This window comes from Psittacula echo (assembly GCF_963264785.1).
Source record: "Psittacula echo genome assembly, chromosome: 3".
NCBI classification, from domain to species: Eukaryota; Metazoa; Chordata; class Aves; order Psittaciformes; family Psittacidae; genus Psittacula; species Psittacula echo.
Genome location: NC_137736.1, coordinates 49,795,999 through 49,814,495, shown reverse-complemented (window position 1 = coordinate 49,814,495; position 18,497 = coordinate 49,795,999). Strand labels below are relative to the sequence as shown.

The window sequence follows — 18,497 nt, the reverse complement described above, 5'->3', positions numbered from 1 at the left end:
ATTTAACTACCATGAATAGCATTTTGTAAGCCCTAACAGAATGTAAACTTAATGTTAATTGTAAGGAGCTGTTGACACATCCATAGTATTAACTGTTTCATATGCTTCAAGTTCTTGTTTTCCACAAGATGTATGTAGCTGCTATTTTCTTTTGTAAAGCTCTCATTACATTAAATTGTTTGCTTAACACCTATTCTGTGAAGTTACTGTCTTCAGTTTAAGATTAATGTGGTAAGAATAAGGTATTCCCAGGATGATCCATTTCATGTGTTTCAATAATAAGAACCAATCTTCAATCATCAACAATTTGGTTTAAATTTTGCTTTTTTCCTTTAATTTTTGACACTACTTGATTGATCATATGAATCATTAAATAGCAGTTTTCCTGATAATATTGTAAAGCTTCACTATGCAAAGTCCAAACAGCAAATTTACAGTCTTCTTGCTACATAGGAAGAGTTTGTGCATATTAAGATTGTGTTCCTGCACCTAGATCATGGGAAAACTCAGTTTCCTACCTGAAATCATAGTTGTTACATACAAAAGCATTTGCCATGCTTGAGAAATGCTTCTTCACTGTGGAGCTGCATAAAGAACAACCTGTTTCATCCTACCTTGCTTATTCTGGGGTATACTTACAATGATAAAATATTGTATTATAAAATGGGGTTTTCCATTCCATTTAAGACAGTCATCAAACAGACTAATTTTTTTTTTTGTTTCTCCAAGAATGAATCTATTTTTTCTTTATAGTTTTCCAGTAATATTTTTTCTTGTATAGGTTTGGTTTTTTTTTTTCCAATGTGAAAATGAAGAAGACAAAATTTCATCTGTATTGCCTCCTGTGATGAATACAGAAAAAAGGTATATAAGATACTGTGATGAGATTTAAGTTCAGCCACTAATTCTTGGAAATTCTTTATTTACAGCTGAATTTTCAAGAATATGTTGTAATACAATGGAAAATGAACTTACATTGTTTTATTTGGCAAAGCAATTTTTAAATGTAAGATTATTTAACCTATATTCCTGAAAATATTACTTTGCAGTTAAGTTGTTAACCCCCAGCCTGTGACCACATAATTATACCAAAGTTCAGAGCTTACTACTGTGCAAAAGGTATACAATACTTTTAATGCATGGTGTCAATTCAGTTTCTTGATATATCACAACTTTATTACCAAAAAACCCGCTGAATTGTTTGCCTTTACACAAGTTGTGTAAATAAATCTTGCTATTACTTGTGACAAGAGTTTGCTTGGGGGTTTATCATTCTGATTTTTTTTTTTTTTTTTTTTTTTTTTTTTTTTTTTTTTTTGAGAACCTGCCCTGCACAAGTCAAATGGGGAAGAATGTAGGCATTGATTCTTGTGCGAGCCTTCCTCATAAATCATGCTCCAGCTGTCTTGGACATAAGGATGAACTGTTAATCACACCAGATTGGTACACATCATGTTATGACAGAAGGGACACAATGATGAAATTTCAATGGAAGTTTGATTTAACACTTTATGAAGAGCTCTTACTTTGCAAATTGATGTAAGCAAGCCACTCAACTATTTAACAGGCTGAGGTGGGGAATAGAGCAGAAGGAATATACAGAATTAAGCTTACTGTGTCCACTGCATTTTGTGCATTTAGAGGTAAATTCAGACGGCTCTGCCTCTGCTCTGGGCACCTTCCACTCAACCAGGTTGATCAAAGCCCCATCCAACCTGGCTCTGAACACTGCCAGGCCTGGGGCAGCCACAACTTCTCTGGGCAACCTGTTTCACTGTCTTGCTCAGTCACAGTAAAGAACTTCCTAATGTCTGATCTAAACCAGCAGGAAGAAGCCACACAAGCAGTCCTGCCAAGGTGAGAGACCAGCCACTTGTAACAAAACCTGCATCAAAACCAGCAATGAGAAGGAAAACTAGCAAGTTCTGGTTGTTGGGAATTCCTTCCTGTGTGGAACAGAAGTACCCCCTCTTGAAAAAGCGGGCCAGACCTTCTTTTCAGGGACCCAAATTAGGGATGCTACCACAAGTCTGAAGAACAGATTTCAACCTTTAGACTACTATACATTACATTGCTGCTCTTTCACATAGGTACAAATGATGTTGAAACAAAAACTCTGAAGTCCATTAAAAGAGACTTCAGAGCCCTGGGAATACTAAAAAATTCAGGAGCACAGGTACTATTTTCCTCAATCCTCTCAGTAATGGACAGAGACCTCAGAAGAAACAGGTGAGCCTAGGATACCTGGCTTCAGGACTGGTGTTTCCACCAAACCTTTGGGGTTTTGACCCATGGAAGAGCCTTTGAGAGACAAGGTATGGTGGGGCCAGACAGGATCCACCTGTACTGATGGGGAAAACAGGGTTTTGGACATAAACTGGCAGGTCTGATCAAGAACTAGGACTTACGGGGGCAGCAGATGCCAACAGGACTGCAGCAGGTAAGCCAAGAGTTGGCATGGTAGCGCCACAGCGTGGCAATCCCAGTAGGACAACTTATGCCACTCCTGGGAGTGCAGAAGGCTCAGAAGCATATCTGAAATGCTTGTACAACAATGCATACAGTATGAGAAAAAACCAGGATGAATAGAAGTGTTGGTGTTGTGGTTTAAGCCTAGCCATCAACTAAGTACCACACAGCCACTTGCTAATACCTCTCCACCCCCAAGTAGGATGGGAAGAAGAATCAGAAAATATTATAACCATTGGGTTAAGAACAGTTTAATAATTGAAATAATTAAAATATAATACTACTAGTAGTAATAATAGTAGTAGAAATACTAAGATGAAAAACAGACAAATAAAACCCCAGAAAAACAAGTGATGCACAATACAATTGCTCACCATCTGCTGATCGATATCCAGCAGTGATCAGTGGCTCCCAGCCAACTCCCCTCAGTTTATATATGGGGCATGATGTGCTGTGGTATGGAATGCCCCTTTGGATAGCTTGGGTCAGGTGTCCTGTCTCTCCTCCCTCCCAGCTTCTTCTGCCCCTCCTCGATGACAGAGCATGAGAGACTGAAATGTTCTTGATCGCGGTAAGCATTACTTAGCAACAACTAAAACATCAGTGTGTTATCAGCATTGTTCTCAGACTAAAGCTGAAACACAGCATTGCACCATGTACTAGGAAAAAAATTAACTCCATCACAGTCAAAAGCAGTTGGTCAGCTGCCAGAGATACAATATCATTGCTATTAGTGAGACTTGGTGGAAAGAGTTCCTTCCAACTGAAACACTATTCTGTTCTTTGAATGCCAGATGCTTTTGCTTTCAGCAAATAGTTTTAACCTGTTGTAAACACCAAATGGTCGGTCTTGGCACTGGGGTAGCCTCAGCTTTCAGAAATGGTAAAGTCTTTCTGTGATGCTAGTGGGTCCTTCAGCCATATGTCAGTGCAGTGGGTTGTTGGCTAAACTTAGCGCAGATCTTTGAGGGTCTCCTCCCTCATCAGAGCTCTGACAGCTTTCTCTGCCCTTGTAGGCCAATTTTCCCTACTGTTGTATTGTGTTTATTGTTTTAGTTATTTTTAGTGCCTGCAAAAACATTTCTGCAACTGCTGTCAGCAGGGACCCTGCATTTTTACGCCCCTTAAGGCTTCTGCAAGTGATTTTCTTACTGTTTCGTCAATTTTGCTATCCGTTTCTCTTTGTGGTTCTCTTTCTACATCTGTCTACATCAGTTTGTAGAGTCAAATTATGTATTTCAAAAATTGAGCAACTCAACTTGTGTGTGATAATTTCCTGGGTAAATTATGCAGTGTTATCACTAAATGTCATATTAACCATGAATATCTGGGGTGCTATCATAATTACTGTTATGAGGGTTAGCATATTATAGAACAGACATTGCTGCAAGATGTTAAGATTTTAGGTAAACTACCCAGCTGTAAGTTAAATACAATAGAATCCTGATTTTGATAAATAAGTACATTTTCTGTAAGTTTTCATTTGGAAGAGAAAAAAAAAAAAAGAAAGAAAATAGAGTGGAAATTGGGCTGGTGAACGTCTAACTGAAACCCTAACCTGTAGATGACAGATTAAGGAGAGTAGATAAAATAGAGACTCTTAATCTAGTTTAGATTATAGTCTTTGCTCACAAAGGTGGCAAAATGTATGCATTGTTACCAGTGGGTCCTCCCCTAGCACATGGCACAGTAGGAAGTACTTTTCTGCCTTCAGTTACTTTGTGTTTCACAGGAGGTAAAAGAGATTTTGCACAACTTCTGAAGGAAACCAGAACTTTTATTAGTAAAGCAGTGACTCTCTGTACCTCTAAAAATCAAATTATAGTTGTGAAGTTCTGGACTGCTGAGCTCCCCTGAATTTACCCCCGCCTTCTGAAGGGAAATATTGCTGTATTTTGCTTCCCACATTTCTTAGGTTTTAAAAAAATAGAAAAAAGGAAAAAAAAAAAAAAAAAAAAAGAAAAATGGCAAAAAGCCCTCTATGTTTCTATTAGTGTTCAGCTAAAGTTGCAGTTTCACTCTGCACGGAATTGAAACTCATATGCTCTTGGCTGTGTGACAGCAAGCCTTCCTAATATGAATTAAAAGAAACCAAACCAGCCTTAGCCCAAAAGAAAAGGCAGTGTCGGTACAGCCATTAGAATTTCCAAAGTTTATAGGTATAGACTGCAAGGAAGATCTCCAAAGGCACCGAGCACCTGTCAAGAATTACAGGGTTGGGTGATAGGACACTGTGCTTTAGAAAACCTACTTACAATCTAAGCGAGTGGGCATTAAGGATCTCATGTTCAAGCATCATGTATCACAGATGTGGTTAGGTGCTTGAAGAAATCAACTCTCACAATCCAGTGTGGGCCAAGTCATTCTCTTATTCACAATCAATTAAGCACATTTGCTTTTTAATAAGGTGAATAACTATAAATGAATGGAAGCTAAATTTCCCTTCTGGTGGTACACAATCTGTGAAATATTCAGAGTGGAATAGCTAGCATAGGGTGTTCACAATGAAGGTTTTTCTCCTACCTGAAATGCATTGAATGGCCTTGCAGAAGGTAGCAGGATTTTAGCGAGATGTCTGCTTTAGTTATGATAACCCACAATGAAAACCTCAGTGCCTCTTGCATAAAAAGTAAATTCCAGTTGCAATAAACAGCAGAGGAATTGTACTTTATTTGGGTACTTCTAGTAATCAGGCACAAAGGTGAGCAATATAGTCCTGAGCCTATAATGAATTAATGAGCCCTTTCCTAGGCCTTAATTAAAATGGTAATGATGCTGTACACTTTCTTGGTTTTCTTTATGTCTGTATGACTCTGCCACTAAAACAAGGGAATTTTAAAGTATCATTGCAAATTCTTTCTGTGTTCATTTTTCAGGTTCCAGTCTTCCAAAATGACCAGTCTTCCTTGGCTCCATCACAGTCAGAGAAATTATGAGCTGCTATTTAAAATATAAAGAAAAATACATAGGGAAAGAAGATATAAAAATCTCCAACCACCCCATCTAATAAATATCATAACCATTCAACTACTCTGTCCTGCTAAGCATAAAAACTTCTAAGAAAGAAGCTCTCAGACACTGTGTTCCATGAAAAGCTGGATTGTCACCATCTGAAGCCTATCAGTGTCGTTATTAACTTGGTCCCTTCTATGCTCTCCCACAAAGTTTTCTTTTTTTTTTTTTTTGTACACTGTTTCCTATGCCCTTACCACTACCCTTTTCTTCCTGGTTTATTTTGGTTCCCTTCCCCCAGAGTCCCTTTCACTTAATAAATAATTATTCCACAGAGTATTCAGCTTAAGAGATTTGTCCCAGTTCTTGAAGTTATTTACAGCAGAAATGAACACCAAATTATATTTATAAAAGTTACCAAATTTTCAAATTTGAAACACTGTTAGTATAAATTAATAATTTCTGTCTCTCTGTGCAGCTTACACTAAAAAAAAAGGGGAGAAGGAAAGAAGGAACTTGAGCTTCTGCAAATCTTACTTGTCTGAAGTGAATGTTACCCTTATGTAGCATATTAGTGTCCTAGCTGACTGATCTCACACTGTGTCTCCAAATATTTTGCAATTGCCCTCCTCTGGGGCTTCCTGTGGCTTGGATGTTCATCTTTCTGGAGCAGATTTTATTATAGTTCTTTATGGTATGACACTGTAGGTAGGTAAAATACACAGTTTGAAATTAAAACCGTGTTCAAATGTAGCAAAGAAGAGAGCAAATTGCAACATGAGACCAAAAAGCACATGGATGTATGAGTCATGTCAGAAGCTGTGGAAAAAGGACGAAAAAAAAAACAACCCAAAAAAAAAGTACTCAGTTATTTTTATGGGGCGTGGAGGAGTAAATGAGGTACCATTGTTTTAATTTGAAGTACAAATGTTTGAGGAAGTAGGTTGCAGCAGTTGTTTCACATTTAATTGTTTTTCAAGTTGCAGTCCAGCTGGAGAGTAGTGATAAAGTAGTGATTACGGCTGTTGCCTTGAGTGAGTTATGTCACTTTATACTCTTCTCTGCACCTGAGCTGAACCAGTGGGGACCTCTTTTATGCTGTTTTTTTCTGCTCTGATTTAGTCTTCTCCAGTGACAAATCTGCCAGACCTGAAGCACGCAGAAAATGGTAGGTTAAACTTTCATTTTAAATTTGCTCTCAAACCTTTTTGACTGGAACTGTTGTGAAAAGCTTACAAGACCATATTCTGCTTTTCTGCTTTCTAAATATTCCAATTTACTATTGTAGCTAGAAGCTGCAATACATAATGCAAGGAAAGGAAAGCATTTATTTGAGCCTAAATGGGTACTATTTAATTGTACTGCTGTGCTACAGAATGAGTATAATTATGTCTTTTCTAACTGCTGAGGTGTTTTTTTTCTCTAGGTTTTTCCTTTGTCATTATTTAAAATACATATGGAGCACCTACAGAAAAAATCCTTCAGAAACACCTAACTGTATTGGTTTTGAATATTTGAATACCCAAAATCAGTAGAGGTTCACGCATGTGCTGGTTAATATCAACAGATTAGTACTTGGTTTACATCTTGCAAAGCCAAACATTCACGTGTACACTCTAGCCGAGCTTTCAAACTAGCAAAGACATTGCACAAGTCAGCGTTTCTTGTTTCTTCTAATTAAAACAATCTTTTTTATTTGTTCTTGTACTGTAACAGTGTTATACATGGAGGTAGATAGACACAGCACCAGAATTTAGCAGTTTACAGTTAAGACAGCTAATGCATTAAAAAGGTATCGGGAAACAAAGTTATACAAAGAAATGAAGCACAAAGATGGTAGAAGATAGGCTGGCTCTGCAACAACACTTAGGTTCTTAAAAATACTGCAATATGCAAGAGTTCAAAATGTGAACATTGCGAACATCTCAAAAGGCATTTTTTTTTTGACTTCTTAAGAAACACACAAATATATTCATGTAGACATTTAAAGCCCAGATTCATTGCAGTTAATTTTAGGCACTTAAACCTGCAGTGTTAGTCTCTGTTCCGCGTGCAGCCGGGCAGACCTCCATCTTCAGAGCTCAGCAGTGCCTGCAGGGCCTCCCTTGCATCTCTTCTGCTCTCTCTTGAATGTCAGTACAGCCCAGATTGATGGCAATGAATTGAGGAACTTGGGTAAGTGCCTAAAATTAGATGCCTGAGTGCAGTGGCCAGTATGAGTATGTAAAAAGTTTGTGTCAATCTCACCTTGTCCAGCTCCTACTCTAGTGCTTGGACAGAGGGTCTTAATTTGGTTTAGAGAATCTTTAAAGGTTGATGCTAATTAACTTTTCCTCAAGAGCAGCAAATGTGTGGTTTGACCCCCAGCTAGCAGCAGATGTTTTCTTTCCTTCTTTTAACAGAAGATAGGCTGCTGGAGTTTGAACTGTGGCTGTTGTCAGTATCTTCTTTCATGGCTGCACGTACAGCACAGTAGTGTTCGTGGCTGGTGAGGGTCAGCACTTCATGGTCTGCTGTGGCATGCATGGATGGATAAAAATAAATGGCATCCATGAGATAGAGCAACATACCCTGCAGTGCAGATCTCTGTGGTTTCCTTGCCACCCCTCTGCTGTGCTCTATGGGCACCTGCCTTGGCCAATGACCTTGGCTCCTGGAGTACATAGTTCTGGTAAAGCAAGAGATGGAAGTAGGCAAGAGCTGGGGTACCAAAGGCCATTCAGTTAGGACAAGCACTCTTTGGTTTTCATCAGTCTAATAAAATCTTTCACATGCATTATATAGTGTGTCCTTTGGAAAAGAAGAAAGGCAAAATATTTACAAGAACACACGCAGATTTTTCTTCAGCAATGTTCAAAGAAAGACCTTCAGTTTTCCATTCTAACTGGTATCAATGGTAGAGGCCTTCCTTCTCACTCCTATATGCCTGCTCATATAATATGGGTAAAAAAAAAAAGAGTTCTAAGAAAAAAAGCTAGGGTGGCGAGAGGAAATGCTTTACCTTCTCCAAATTGGCTCACCACTTACTCTGATTATCCTTATTCACCATTTTCATCCAAGTGCTTGTCAATACTGGGAAATCAGAAAAGTTCATCATCCTCTAAACTTGATTGATTAGACCATATTGAAGACACTGGTGAACTGTCTTATCCAGTAACCTCTGTCTGGGTGAGCTTCCAAAGCTGAATTGCTGTAAACCCAGTAAAGGTTATTTTCATTCTTAACAAATCAGTTCACGAGAGCTGAAAACAATTACATATGAATTTACAGTCATGGCCAGGTTATTCCAGGTCAGCTTTCCTTGGAATGATAGTCATGGCTACCAGCTGGGACATTTACCTACATTGCTTTTTTTTCATGAAAATCAGCTGAAAAGAAGAAAGCACCATAGCACTTCCTGGCAATGGGAAACTGTGGTAGAAGAAAGGCTGTGGTGTAGCACAGTACCAGGTTACACTGAATTTGAGGTCTGCAGTGGATTTTTACTTTTTTCCTTCTGTAATTGAAAAGCTGACTGAACAAATCCTCAGGGTGACTCCCCTTGGCTGTTAAATCCAGACAGCAGAAGTTGGATGCTGTGTGAGACTTAATCTGGGTTCTCTACCATCTACTGCCCTGCTAGTCCCCAAAGTACTCCTCCAGATACACAGATACACAGGTAGATTTAGCATAGTTACCTCAGGTAATGCATGCAACAGAAGCCTCAATTAATCTCTGAGAGTCTGTGTCACTTGCAAGGCATGTCTTAGACAAAACTCACCAGGGTTTTCACATGCTGTTTGAGAGGGTCTTTATATATTCTTGTGTCCCAGCTAAATAGAAAAAAAAACCTTTCCACGTGTCTTGAACACTTTGCCTAACCATCTGATTTTTAGCTGCTTAACTGGGTTTTTACATTTAGTCGATATTATTACAAGCATAACTAATCCTGGTTGGTCAAGAGCACTCTGTGTACCATGCATCTTCCAAGCCTTCTACACTGAGTTTTCCAGGGAGAAAACATGATGTTGATTATTGTGGGTTTTTTGTCTTTAAATCTCTTGACCAGCACCAGACACAGGCAGTTAAGGCTGTGAAACAGAGAAAAATGGTCACAGCCCCTTTGCCTGTGCTAGACAAGCCATGGCAGGAAGCCTGCTTGCCTGGCTGGCTGCCTCTGGCCAGAGGGATGGGGTTTCTTTGACACTGACTGTTACTGAGGAAGTAGCTATTAAGTTGTGAAATATTAAAAGCTTATTGCTCTTCCCCTAAAGACAGAAATCTATAAAGCAGGCAAGACCACAAACACTTGACAGAGAGAGGGCATATTTTGGAAGGTTCTTTAAATGCCTGTAGGATTTTGCCTCTACTTGTTTACTGCTTATTACTCTTTTATGGGACATGATCAATCTTAAGTCCATGAAAATCTGACTTTCATTTCTACATGTGCATTGCTACAGTGCCCTCTTGGAGCTCTGTCCTTATTGGACCGTGAAAATGCAAACAAGTATTAAACCATATAGAAGTATAGCCACTGACTGGCTTAAGTTGACCACATATCCATTCTACTACATATTACAGGAAGAACCCCTATGATAATGTGAAATTTGAAATAGGCACACACCTGTTAGTATGGTTTTACATGACTACAGATTTTCACATGCTTTAAAAACCTAAATTTGCTTATTTATGCTATTATACAATGGCAAATTGATGGATGTTTAACACCTTAAAAGAAGAAAGTTCACATAGACATAGCCTTTAATCACTTGCCTTGTAATTTTTTCAGTAATTTTTTCTTTATGATTCATTATTTAAACAGCGATAGTTATCTTAACACTCTGATACTCAGCAATAAGAAAGTAAAGAAAGCATTTGAGGAAATACTAACATATGCCTCCCCCAAACTTATAATCCTCCCTATACATCCAATTCTAGCCAGTGTGAGAGACAGGACCGCAGGCTGTGTATTTTGTCTGACCGAGCACGTGCTTGACCTAATGTCCTATGACATGCTCTCATCATACTAAATTAATTCTTCCCTATTTCCTTATTTTTAGGTACTTCATTCAAAGATGTCAAATGCACTGTCATTTGTCTTGCTCTTCCCATTTCCAATGCTGCTGTCAGGAACTTGGTTTCCCAAAAGTTTACCCTGTGATGTTAATAATACCTTCGAAGGTACCGTGACAGTGGACTGCACCAATCGGCGTCTCCTGGAAGTCCCCAGAGGGATCCCTGCAAATGCTACCAACCTCACCTTAAGTATTAACCACATCCCCCATATCAATCCAGCATCCTTTGCCCATCTTGTAAACCTTGTGGAGATTGACTTCAGATGCAACTGTGTGCCTGTCAGAATGGGGCCTAAAGACCATGTGTGCACCACGCAACCGAAGATTGAGAATGGCAGTTTTTCTGCCCTGACCAGACTGAAGTCCTTGTATTTGGATGCAAACCAGCTGTGGGAAATACCCTGGGGTCTTCCTACTACTTTAAGTCTGCTGAGCCTGGAAGCAAACCATATCTTTTCTATCCAAAAAGCCAATTTGTCAGAGCTAGGACACATAGAAGTATTGTATCTGGGACAGAACTGTTACTACCGTAATCCATGCAATGTTTCATTTGAAATTGAAAAAACAGCCTTTCTGGAACTGAAAAAATTAACAATACTATCCCTGAAGTCTAACAACTTAACTCATATTCCACTCAATTTGTCATCTACATTAAAGGAATTATATATTTACAATAACAAGATTCAAGTGATTCAAGAACATGACTTGAGTACCCTTCACAACCTAGAAATTCTTGATTTAAGTGGTAACTGCCCACGCTGCTATAATGCCCCATATCCTTGTATTCCCTGCCCCAAGAGCACAATTGAGATACATTCAAAGGCTTTTTATTCCTTGAAAAATTTAAGAATTTTGCGACTTCACAGTAACTCTATTCAGAGCATACCCAGCAGCTGGTTTAAAAACTTAAGGAATCTCAAACACCTTGATCTCTCCCAAAATTTCCTTATAAAGGAGATTGGAGATGCTCAGTTTCTGAAGTTTATCCCCAGCCTTATAGAGCTTGACCTGTCCTTTAATTTTGAACTGAAGATGTATTCTCCAACCTTGAATTTGTCTAAGTCTTTTTCTTCTCTCTCTAACCTGGAAACCCTGAGGCTCAGAGGTTATGTCTTCAAAGAACTGAGAAAAGGAAATCTAGATCCATTGCTCAGTCTTAGAAATCTAACAGTTTTGGATCTCGGGACTAATTTTATTAAAGTTGCTGACCTGAGTGTGTTCAAAAAATTCCCATCTCTTAAACTCATAGACCTCTCAGTGAATAAAATTTCTCCTTCTTCAGGTGAAAGCAACTTTTATGGGTTTTGCTCTAATCCTAGGATTTCAGTAGAGCAATACAACAGGCAAGTATTAGAGGAAATGCATTATTTCAGGTATGATGAGTACGGGCGAAGTTGCAGGTCCAAAGACAAAGAGGCTGCCTCCTACCAATCTTCAGTCAAAACAGACTGCCTGGAATATGGAGAAACTCTGGATTTAAGCAGAAACAACATATTTTTTATTAACCCCTCAGACTTCCAGGGACTTAGTTACCTCAGATGCCTCAACTTGTCAGGTAATGCAATAAGTCAGACTTTAAATGGAAGTGAATTCTCCTACTTGTCTGGATTAAAATACCTGGATTTTTCTAACAACAGGATTGACTTGCTATACTCAACTGCTTTCAAGGAGTTAAAACTTCTAGAAATTCTAGACCTAAGCAATAACAAACATTATTTTCTGGCAGAAGGTGTCACTCACATGCTTAGTTTTATGAAAAACTTGGCCCATCTGAAGAAGCTGATGATGAATGAGAATGAAATTTCTACCTCTACTAACACAGGAATGGAAAGTCAATCCCTTCAAATTCTAGAATTCAGAGGAAATCATTTAGATGTTTTATGGATGGATGGGAATGCTAGATACTTGTCATTCTTCAAGAACCTGACTGTCCTGGAAGAACTGGATATTTCCTTCAACTCTCTTAGTTTTTTGCCTTATGGTGTTTTTGAAGCTATGCCTCCAGAACTCAAAATCCTCAACTTAAGTAACAACCGAATGAAGAGTTTCAAATGGGAAAACCTGCACCACCTGAAAAAACTAGAAACGCTGGACCTCAGTAATAACCTTCTGGCTACTGTTCCCCAAGAACTGTCCAATTGCTCTTCAACAGTCCAAAACCTGATTCTCCGAAACAATCACATTCAACGGCTGAGCAAACATTTTCTCAGAGGTGCTTTTAAATTGAAATACTTGGACCTCAGCTCAAACAAGATCCAAGTAATTAAGAAATCTAGCTTCCCTGAAAATGTCATTAACAACCTGAAGATGCTGCTGTTGCACGGCAATCCTTTCAAGTGTAACTGTGATGCTGTGTGGTTTGTTTGGTGGATCAATCAGACTCATGTGACTATTCCTCTTCTGGCCACGGATGTGACCTGTGCTGGCCCAGGAGCACATAAAGGAAAGAGCGTGGTTTTCTTGGATCTGTATACCTGTGAGCTGGACACCTCATACTTGATCCTGTATGCTCTGTCAGCTTCAACTGTCCTAGGCCTTATGGTGTTCACAGTGATGAGCCATCTCTATTTCTGGGATGTGTGGTATAGTTATCATTACTGCACTGCCAAGTGGAAGGGCTATCGGCATTTACCTTCACCAGGTGCTTGCTATGATGCCTTTATTGCCTATGACAATGAAGATCCAGCTGTGAATGAATGGGTGATGGAAGAACTGGTTGAAAGGCTGGAAGATCAAAGAGCCAGACAGTTCAACTTATGCCTAGAAGGAAGGGACTGGCTCCCAGGACAGCCAGTCTTTGACAACCTTTCCCAGAGCATTCAGCTGAGTAAAAAGACCATATTTGTACTGACCAACAAGTACATTAAAAGCGGCAACTTCAAGACAACATTTTACATGGCCCACCAGCGGCTTCTAGACGAAAAAACAGATGTCATTATCTTGATATTTCTTGAGAAGGTTTTGCAGAAGTCCCGGTATGTTCAGCTGAGGAAGAGGCTGTGCAGAAGTTCTGTCCTGGAATGGCCAACTAACCCTAGATCTCAGCCCTTCTTCTGGCAGTGCCTGAAAAATGCAATAGCTATGAACAATACCCTGGCTTACAACAAGCTTCTCCAGGAAACTGTTTAGCTCTGCCCTTCCCTGTAAATATTATTATGACGCATGATGAGAAAAATATCCTAAACTTCATTTGGAGAAGCCATCAAAGTGTAGAGGATAAATGTTAATTGTGATATTGTACCCCAAAAAGAAATGCACAATTAGTCCCAAATGATAGTTCACTTGTTTTGCTATGACAAGACAGAACAGAAACTGTTGCCAGCGTGGATGTTTAGCTGATATTCACCCTGCTTGGCACTGATTGCTGCACAACAAGAGAAGATGCACTACCTACTGGAAGTCCCTGGTTTAGAACAGAATCACCACTTCCAAACTTCACATCACTGGAGGCCTCCTGTGGTTGGGTCAGGTGTGGGTGAGACACTTGCTCAGCTTATCCTAGTACACAGATTGCCAGGAGGAGTTTGGCCGTTCCTGAAGTTGCTGCTGTTCAGATCTCTGTTGGAGTAAATACAGTTTTAACAGAAAATTATAGTTTCTGTATTTGGTGTATTTATGAACAACAAGAAAAGTATCTGCTGACACATTTGTCTCAGAAACTACCTTAAGCAGAGCTCATGCTTTGATTTTAGGAGTTGGGAAAATCAAAGAATGATTATCTTTTCATCTCAGGCTTACAGCTGCCGAGCCTACCGCTTCTGAGTGGACAACAGCCCTAATCACTGGGGAGAGGAAGTTCTGGTGGGACTGCTGTCAGGGGCTTGGGTTGTGGTATGGGAGCTCTCCCTCTGTTGTGTTGTCCAAAAGCTCATGAGCGTGAAGAAACTCTGAAGAACATGTACAAGCTAAAATGGGAAGCTATGTGAGAAACAAGTTCAGAAGGGTTTGCAGGCTGTAGGTTGGAAGGAGTTACAAGGTCAAGGGCATCCTTGTGCATAGAGCTGGTGTGTGGGAGCAAGAAGGGGGAGCAGGACAGCAGAGGCTAAAGGAGAGGCACAAGGCAGGTGAAGAGAATCAAGTAAAACAAAGAAGAAGTGGTACGAGATGAAGGTAAAGACAGAAAAGAGAAAGAATATGTGGAAATAATGGACGAAAACACAGCTAAACTAGAGCATGCCAGAGGTTAAGTGCTTATTGCTAATTTCCAAGTAACCTCTTCATTCTGCCTTTCACCTGATTCCTTGGCTGCTGGCTGAGCTGGCTCCTCTCACATGTTGTGCTATTAGCTTTAGGAGCTCGCCTTCATGGTTTCCACCCAGGTCCTGTGTTACAACCTCTTGTATATTAACTGGGATAGTGCTTGCAGGTCCAGCCAGGGCTGGTGCCTGGGGCCATGCTAAAGTGGCTGACTCCCCTTCATCTGTCCAGACCTTCTCCAGAACAAAACACAGTAGCTCAAAGTGCAAAACATGTACAACGAAAGAACCCATACCACTGTTTGTTTGTGCTACGGTGCTTCAGAGCAGCCTCAGGCCCTCCTTCACCTCCCTGTTCCCTAGGCAGGCCCCTCTCCCTCAGTGGTGTCTGGGGCACCAATAAAAGCCTGAGCTGGGAATGGGTCTAACTTTAGAGATTAATCTTGAAAAAGTGAAGAAACACTGCTGAGAAATACAAACACTTGGGCCTGTTCCCCACCTCGGTTCACAGTAGAACCTCATCAAACATATGACAGCAGCTGAAGCCTAAATCTCTGTGCATGGTACAGGCAGGCTCTCTGCTTGCTGTGATGATTGCTCTCTTTCGGAAGGGCAGTATGCTCTGACCTTGCTGGGTGCTCCTGTCCAAAGCACAGTCTAGGCAGCTTGTCCCCTCTCTCAAAGCATTTTTTCTTTTCTCACAACCAGTCTTGGTGACAGTTCTAACTCATAGGGAACTCCTAACTGCTTTGAACCTGCTTATTTCAGCTGCCTCCTGTGTTTCCTCACCTACCTGTTCTGCCTGGTCCTTTCTTTAAATATCCCCATTTATATTTAATGGTAGGCAATCAGACAGACAAGAAAACAAACATAAAAAAGAAAACCAAACATCACATAATATTATTACAGATAAGTTTTCTTTCCTCTAAATTTGTCACAACATTTTTATTGATTAAATAAGAAGTAGGTAAAATTGAAGGGCCTGCTTGAAAAAATGGGAGGTTTATGAAAATATTTTAATAATATACATTTTAATAATGCATCTTTCTGATGGTTCTGCTAGTAAGCCTAAATAATCTGTATCTCTAAGTATGATAACATGAGCTGTAATGTGATTCTCTTCATAAGGTAACGTTTGAAACAGGAACCTCTGCTCCTCAGTTACTCCCACACCATCTCCCCCTACCTCCCCACACCATGCCTACCCAGACCAGATCCTTTTTCTCAGCCTAGTTGATTAGGTCAGGGAGACAATGTCACCTGGGCTTTCTGAGCTTGAAGGGAGCAGTACTTTCTCCTCTTCCATTGAGAAGCTTTCAAAGGACGGGTATGGCATGACTAGCAATGCGCATACATATATACATATACAAAAGTCCGAGCTTACAGTAGGGAGAGGGGCTTATGTGTGCTGCACCACAAGACTGCAGAGAAGCCAGGGGTGCTGCACCAACACTTCGCATCAAAGATAGACACCGAATGATGCTGCGGTCTGCAGTGGGAAATAAGCGATCTCCTGGCATGGCACTGCCCACTGCCGAGGCCAGCACTCTTGGCCAGCACCTGAGTCACCAGGAAAAGAGCCCATGGCTGTTTTCATGTGATAAAGTCCTTCCTGATATCTGCACCCTTGCCTTGCTAAAACATGGACACAGGAATAAGGAGAGATGAAGGAAGACTGAAACACCAAGTTTTCTTTTTTTTTTAGCTACAGAAGACAATTCCCACCCACTGCTTACCCTGGTTTTGTGACCTGTGACGCCCCCGAGTAGTTACCATGCTGGAGGGAGGAGGTATCAGCCCAACTACCTGAGGCATGCCTACACGCTTCTCTCTGAAATGCTTCAGGGTATGCTAAAAGGGGGTTGCATTCTATCCTGGACCACCTGTGTTTTGCAGATTAAAGATTATCTTTATACTCATAGAACAAGTGGACCTGGGGCTTTTTTTAGACAGTTTCATAGAATCACAGAATAGTTTGGGCTGGAAAGGACCTTAAGATCATCTAGTTCCAACCCCCCTTCCAAGGGCAAGGACACCTTGCACTAAATAAACCATGTCACCCAAAACATGGCATCGTGTGAGTTTCCTTGTTAGCCCCTGCAGAACTGTGAAGTGGTTCTGGGTTGGGGATGTCAGATTTTGAAGGAAGCTCCTTGCTTTTGACTGTCTCTTTTTTGTTTTGTTTTACCAGCTCCCAGCTCCCTGGATTACTGCCCTCCTCCTTTTCTGTATGCGCTGTGAAGGACGCTTGAGGCCCCTGCACAGTCTGGCCCTGGAGCAAGCAGCCCATCTACCCCTCAGCCTCCCTGACACCTTTCCGCTACTGACAGCGTTTCACAGCTCAGCCCCTGCTGCAGGAGGACCTCCACCACGGCTCACCGAGCGCAGCCCTGCCCATTGCGCACCCTCGCCTCACAAGACCAGCGCAGGCCCTCTCTACACCCCCAGCTCCGCGCTGCAGCCTCCCCTCTCATCGGCTCTGTCTGGTGCCGACGCTGCCACCGCCGGGGCAGCCAGAGCAGAGCTCCCACACCGGGCCCTGGCCCTGAGGCGAGCGCTTCCCATCCCGCTCGCTCCCCGCTCTCGCTGCCGGCTCCAACCGCCGCCCCACGCGCTGTTCCCGCGCTGCCCGGGGCGGGTTTTCCCCACTCAGGGCAGCGCCATCTCTCCTGGCACCGCCCCTGTGAGTCCCTGCCCGCCTCAGCGGAGCTGCCGGCTCCTGGGCAAGGCCGGGCGAGGGCTCGAGGCTCCCTCGGTGGGTGTCGCCTCTCGGATCTGAGCCTCCCGGACGCGGGGCTTCGCCTCGCTCAGCTGCTAAAGGCTGCTCTCTGGAGCTGCTCAGCTAGGCAAATGACGAGGTTCATGCATAATAACGAAGAGCACTTCGTTGCTGGGCACAAGCTCAATCTAAGCTTTCTTGAAGAGGAAAAATGATCTGAATTTAGATTAGTTCGGTTCATGGACATGAAATGCCTTAAATGAGCATGCGCTCCATTCGTCATGGAATCTTTTTTTATAGTTAACACCATCAAAGAGAAGTTATTTGACAGATTCAAACTAATAATTTGTTACTTTAACTGTATGAAGATTTTAACTTTGGAGGTAGCTTGCCTGGTTGCTGTGGCAGCGTCTGAATTTCCAAAACAATGAAGAATCATGAGGTTTCTACACCTCAGGGTTTCACGGTGGTATAGCTTATGATCTTTAGTCTACCTAAAGTAGTCTACCTAAAAGTAGGCATCTACAGCTGTATTAATAGGTCTGTGCATCATTCCGCCTTCAGAGGTGAGATGATAGAGACGTTTTGTGAATATCAGTATCCTAACACTTGAGATCTTTAGATGGGTCAGAGTAATTGCAACCCAAAAGTGGGATTTCTTCCCATTAGCTGCTAAGAGTTCGTTCGCATGGTGACCAGCTCAGATGTAGGTGTGTGCACTCGAATGCTTTCAGTTACAGTCAGGGGCAACTTGGTTTTGAATAACCATGTCATGTTTACATCAAAATAACTAAAGCGCTACAACACCAAAGCGCTATAAGACCAACGCTATTCTTCATAGGTTGCTGTTTCCTTACAGAAATTGTACCAAATGTACAATGGCTAGACCTGCTATTTAGTCTACGTGGCCTGGAAAGACCACATATGGAGTGAAAGAAGGAGAAAGAACGGAAAAGAAAAGGAATATTGGCAAATGTATCAAGTTTTGACAGTTCTCGTGGAATCGGCAGGAAATCTCGTTGTTTACATTATTATCATTATTGTGCCACAAGAAGAATAGTCAATTAAAACTGGCGAGAAACATTCTTACTTGTAACACAGGTTTAT

General features: G+C 41.2%; 1 protein-coding gene across 1 annotated transcript; it reads left to right on the top strand.

Annotated features, from left to right (window-relative positions):
* Positions 1-10,475: 10,475 nt before the first annotated feature.
* On the top strand, positions 10,476-13,604 carry TLR7 (toll like receptor 7; the record flags this gene model as incomplete). The annotated part of the gene is made up of 1 exon (XM_080612963.1): positions 10,476-13,604. The coding sequence occupies one exon, from the start codon at positions 10,476-10,478 to the stop codon at positions 13,602-13,604; it is 3,129 nt and encodes a 1,042-aa protein (XP_080469089.1).
* Between the last annotated feature and the right edge of the window lie 4,893 nt (positions 13,605-18,497).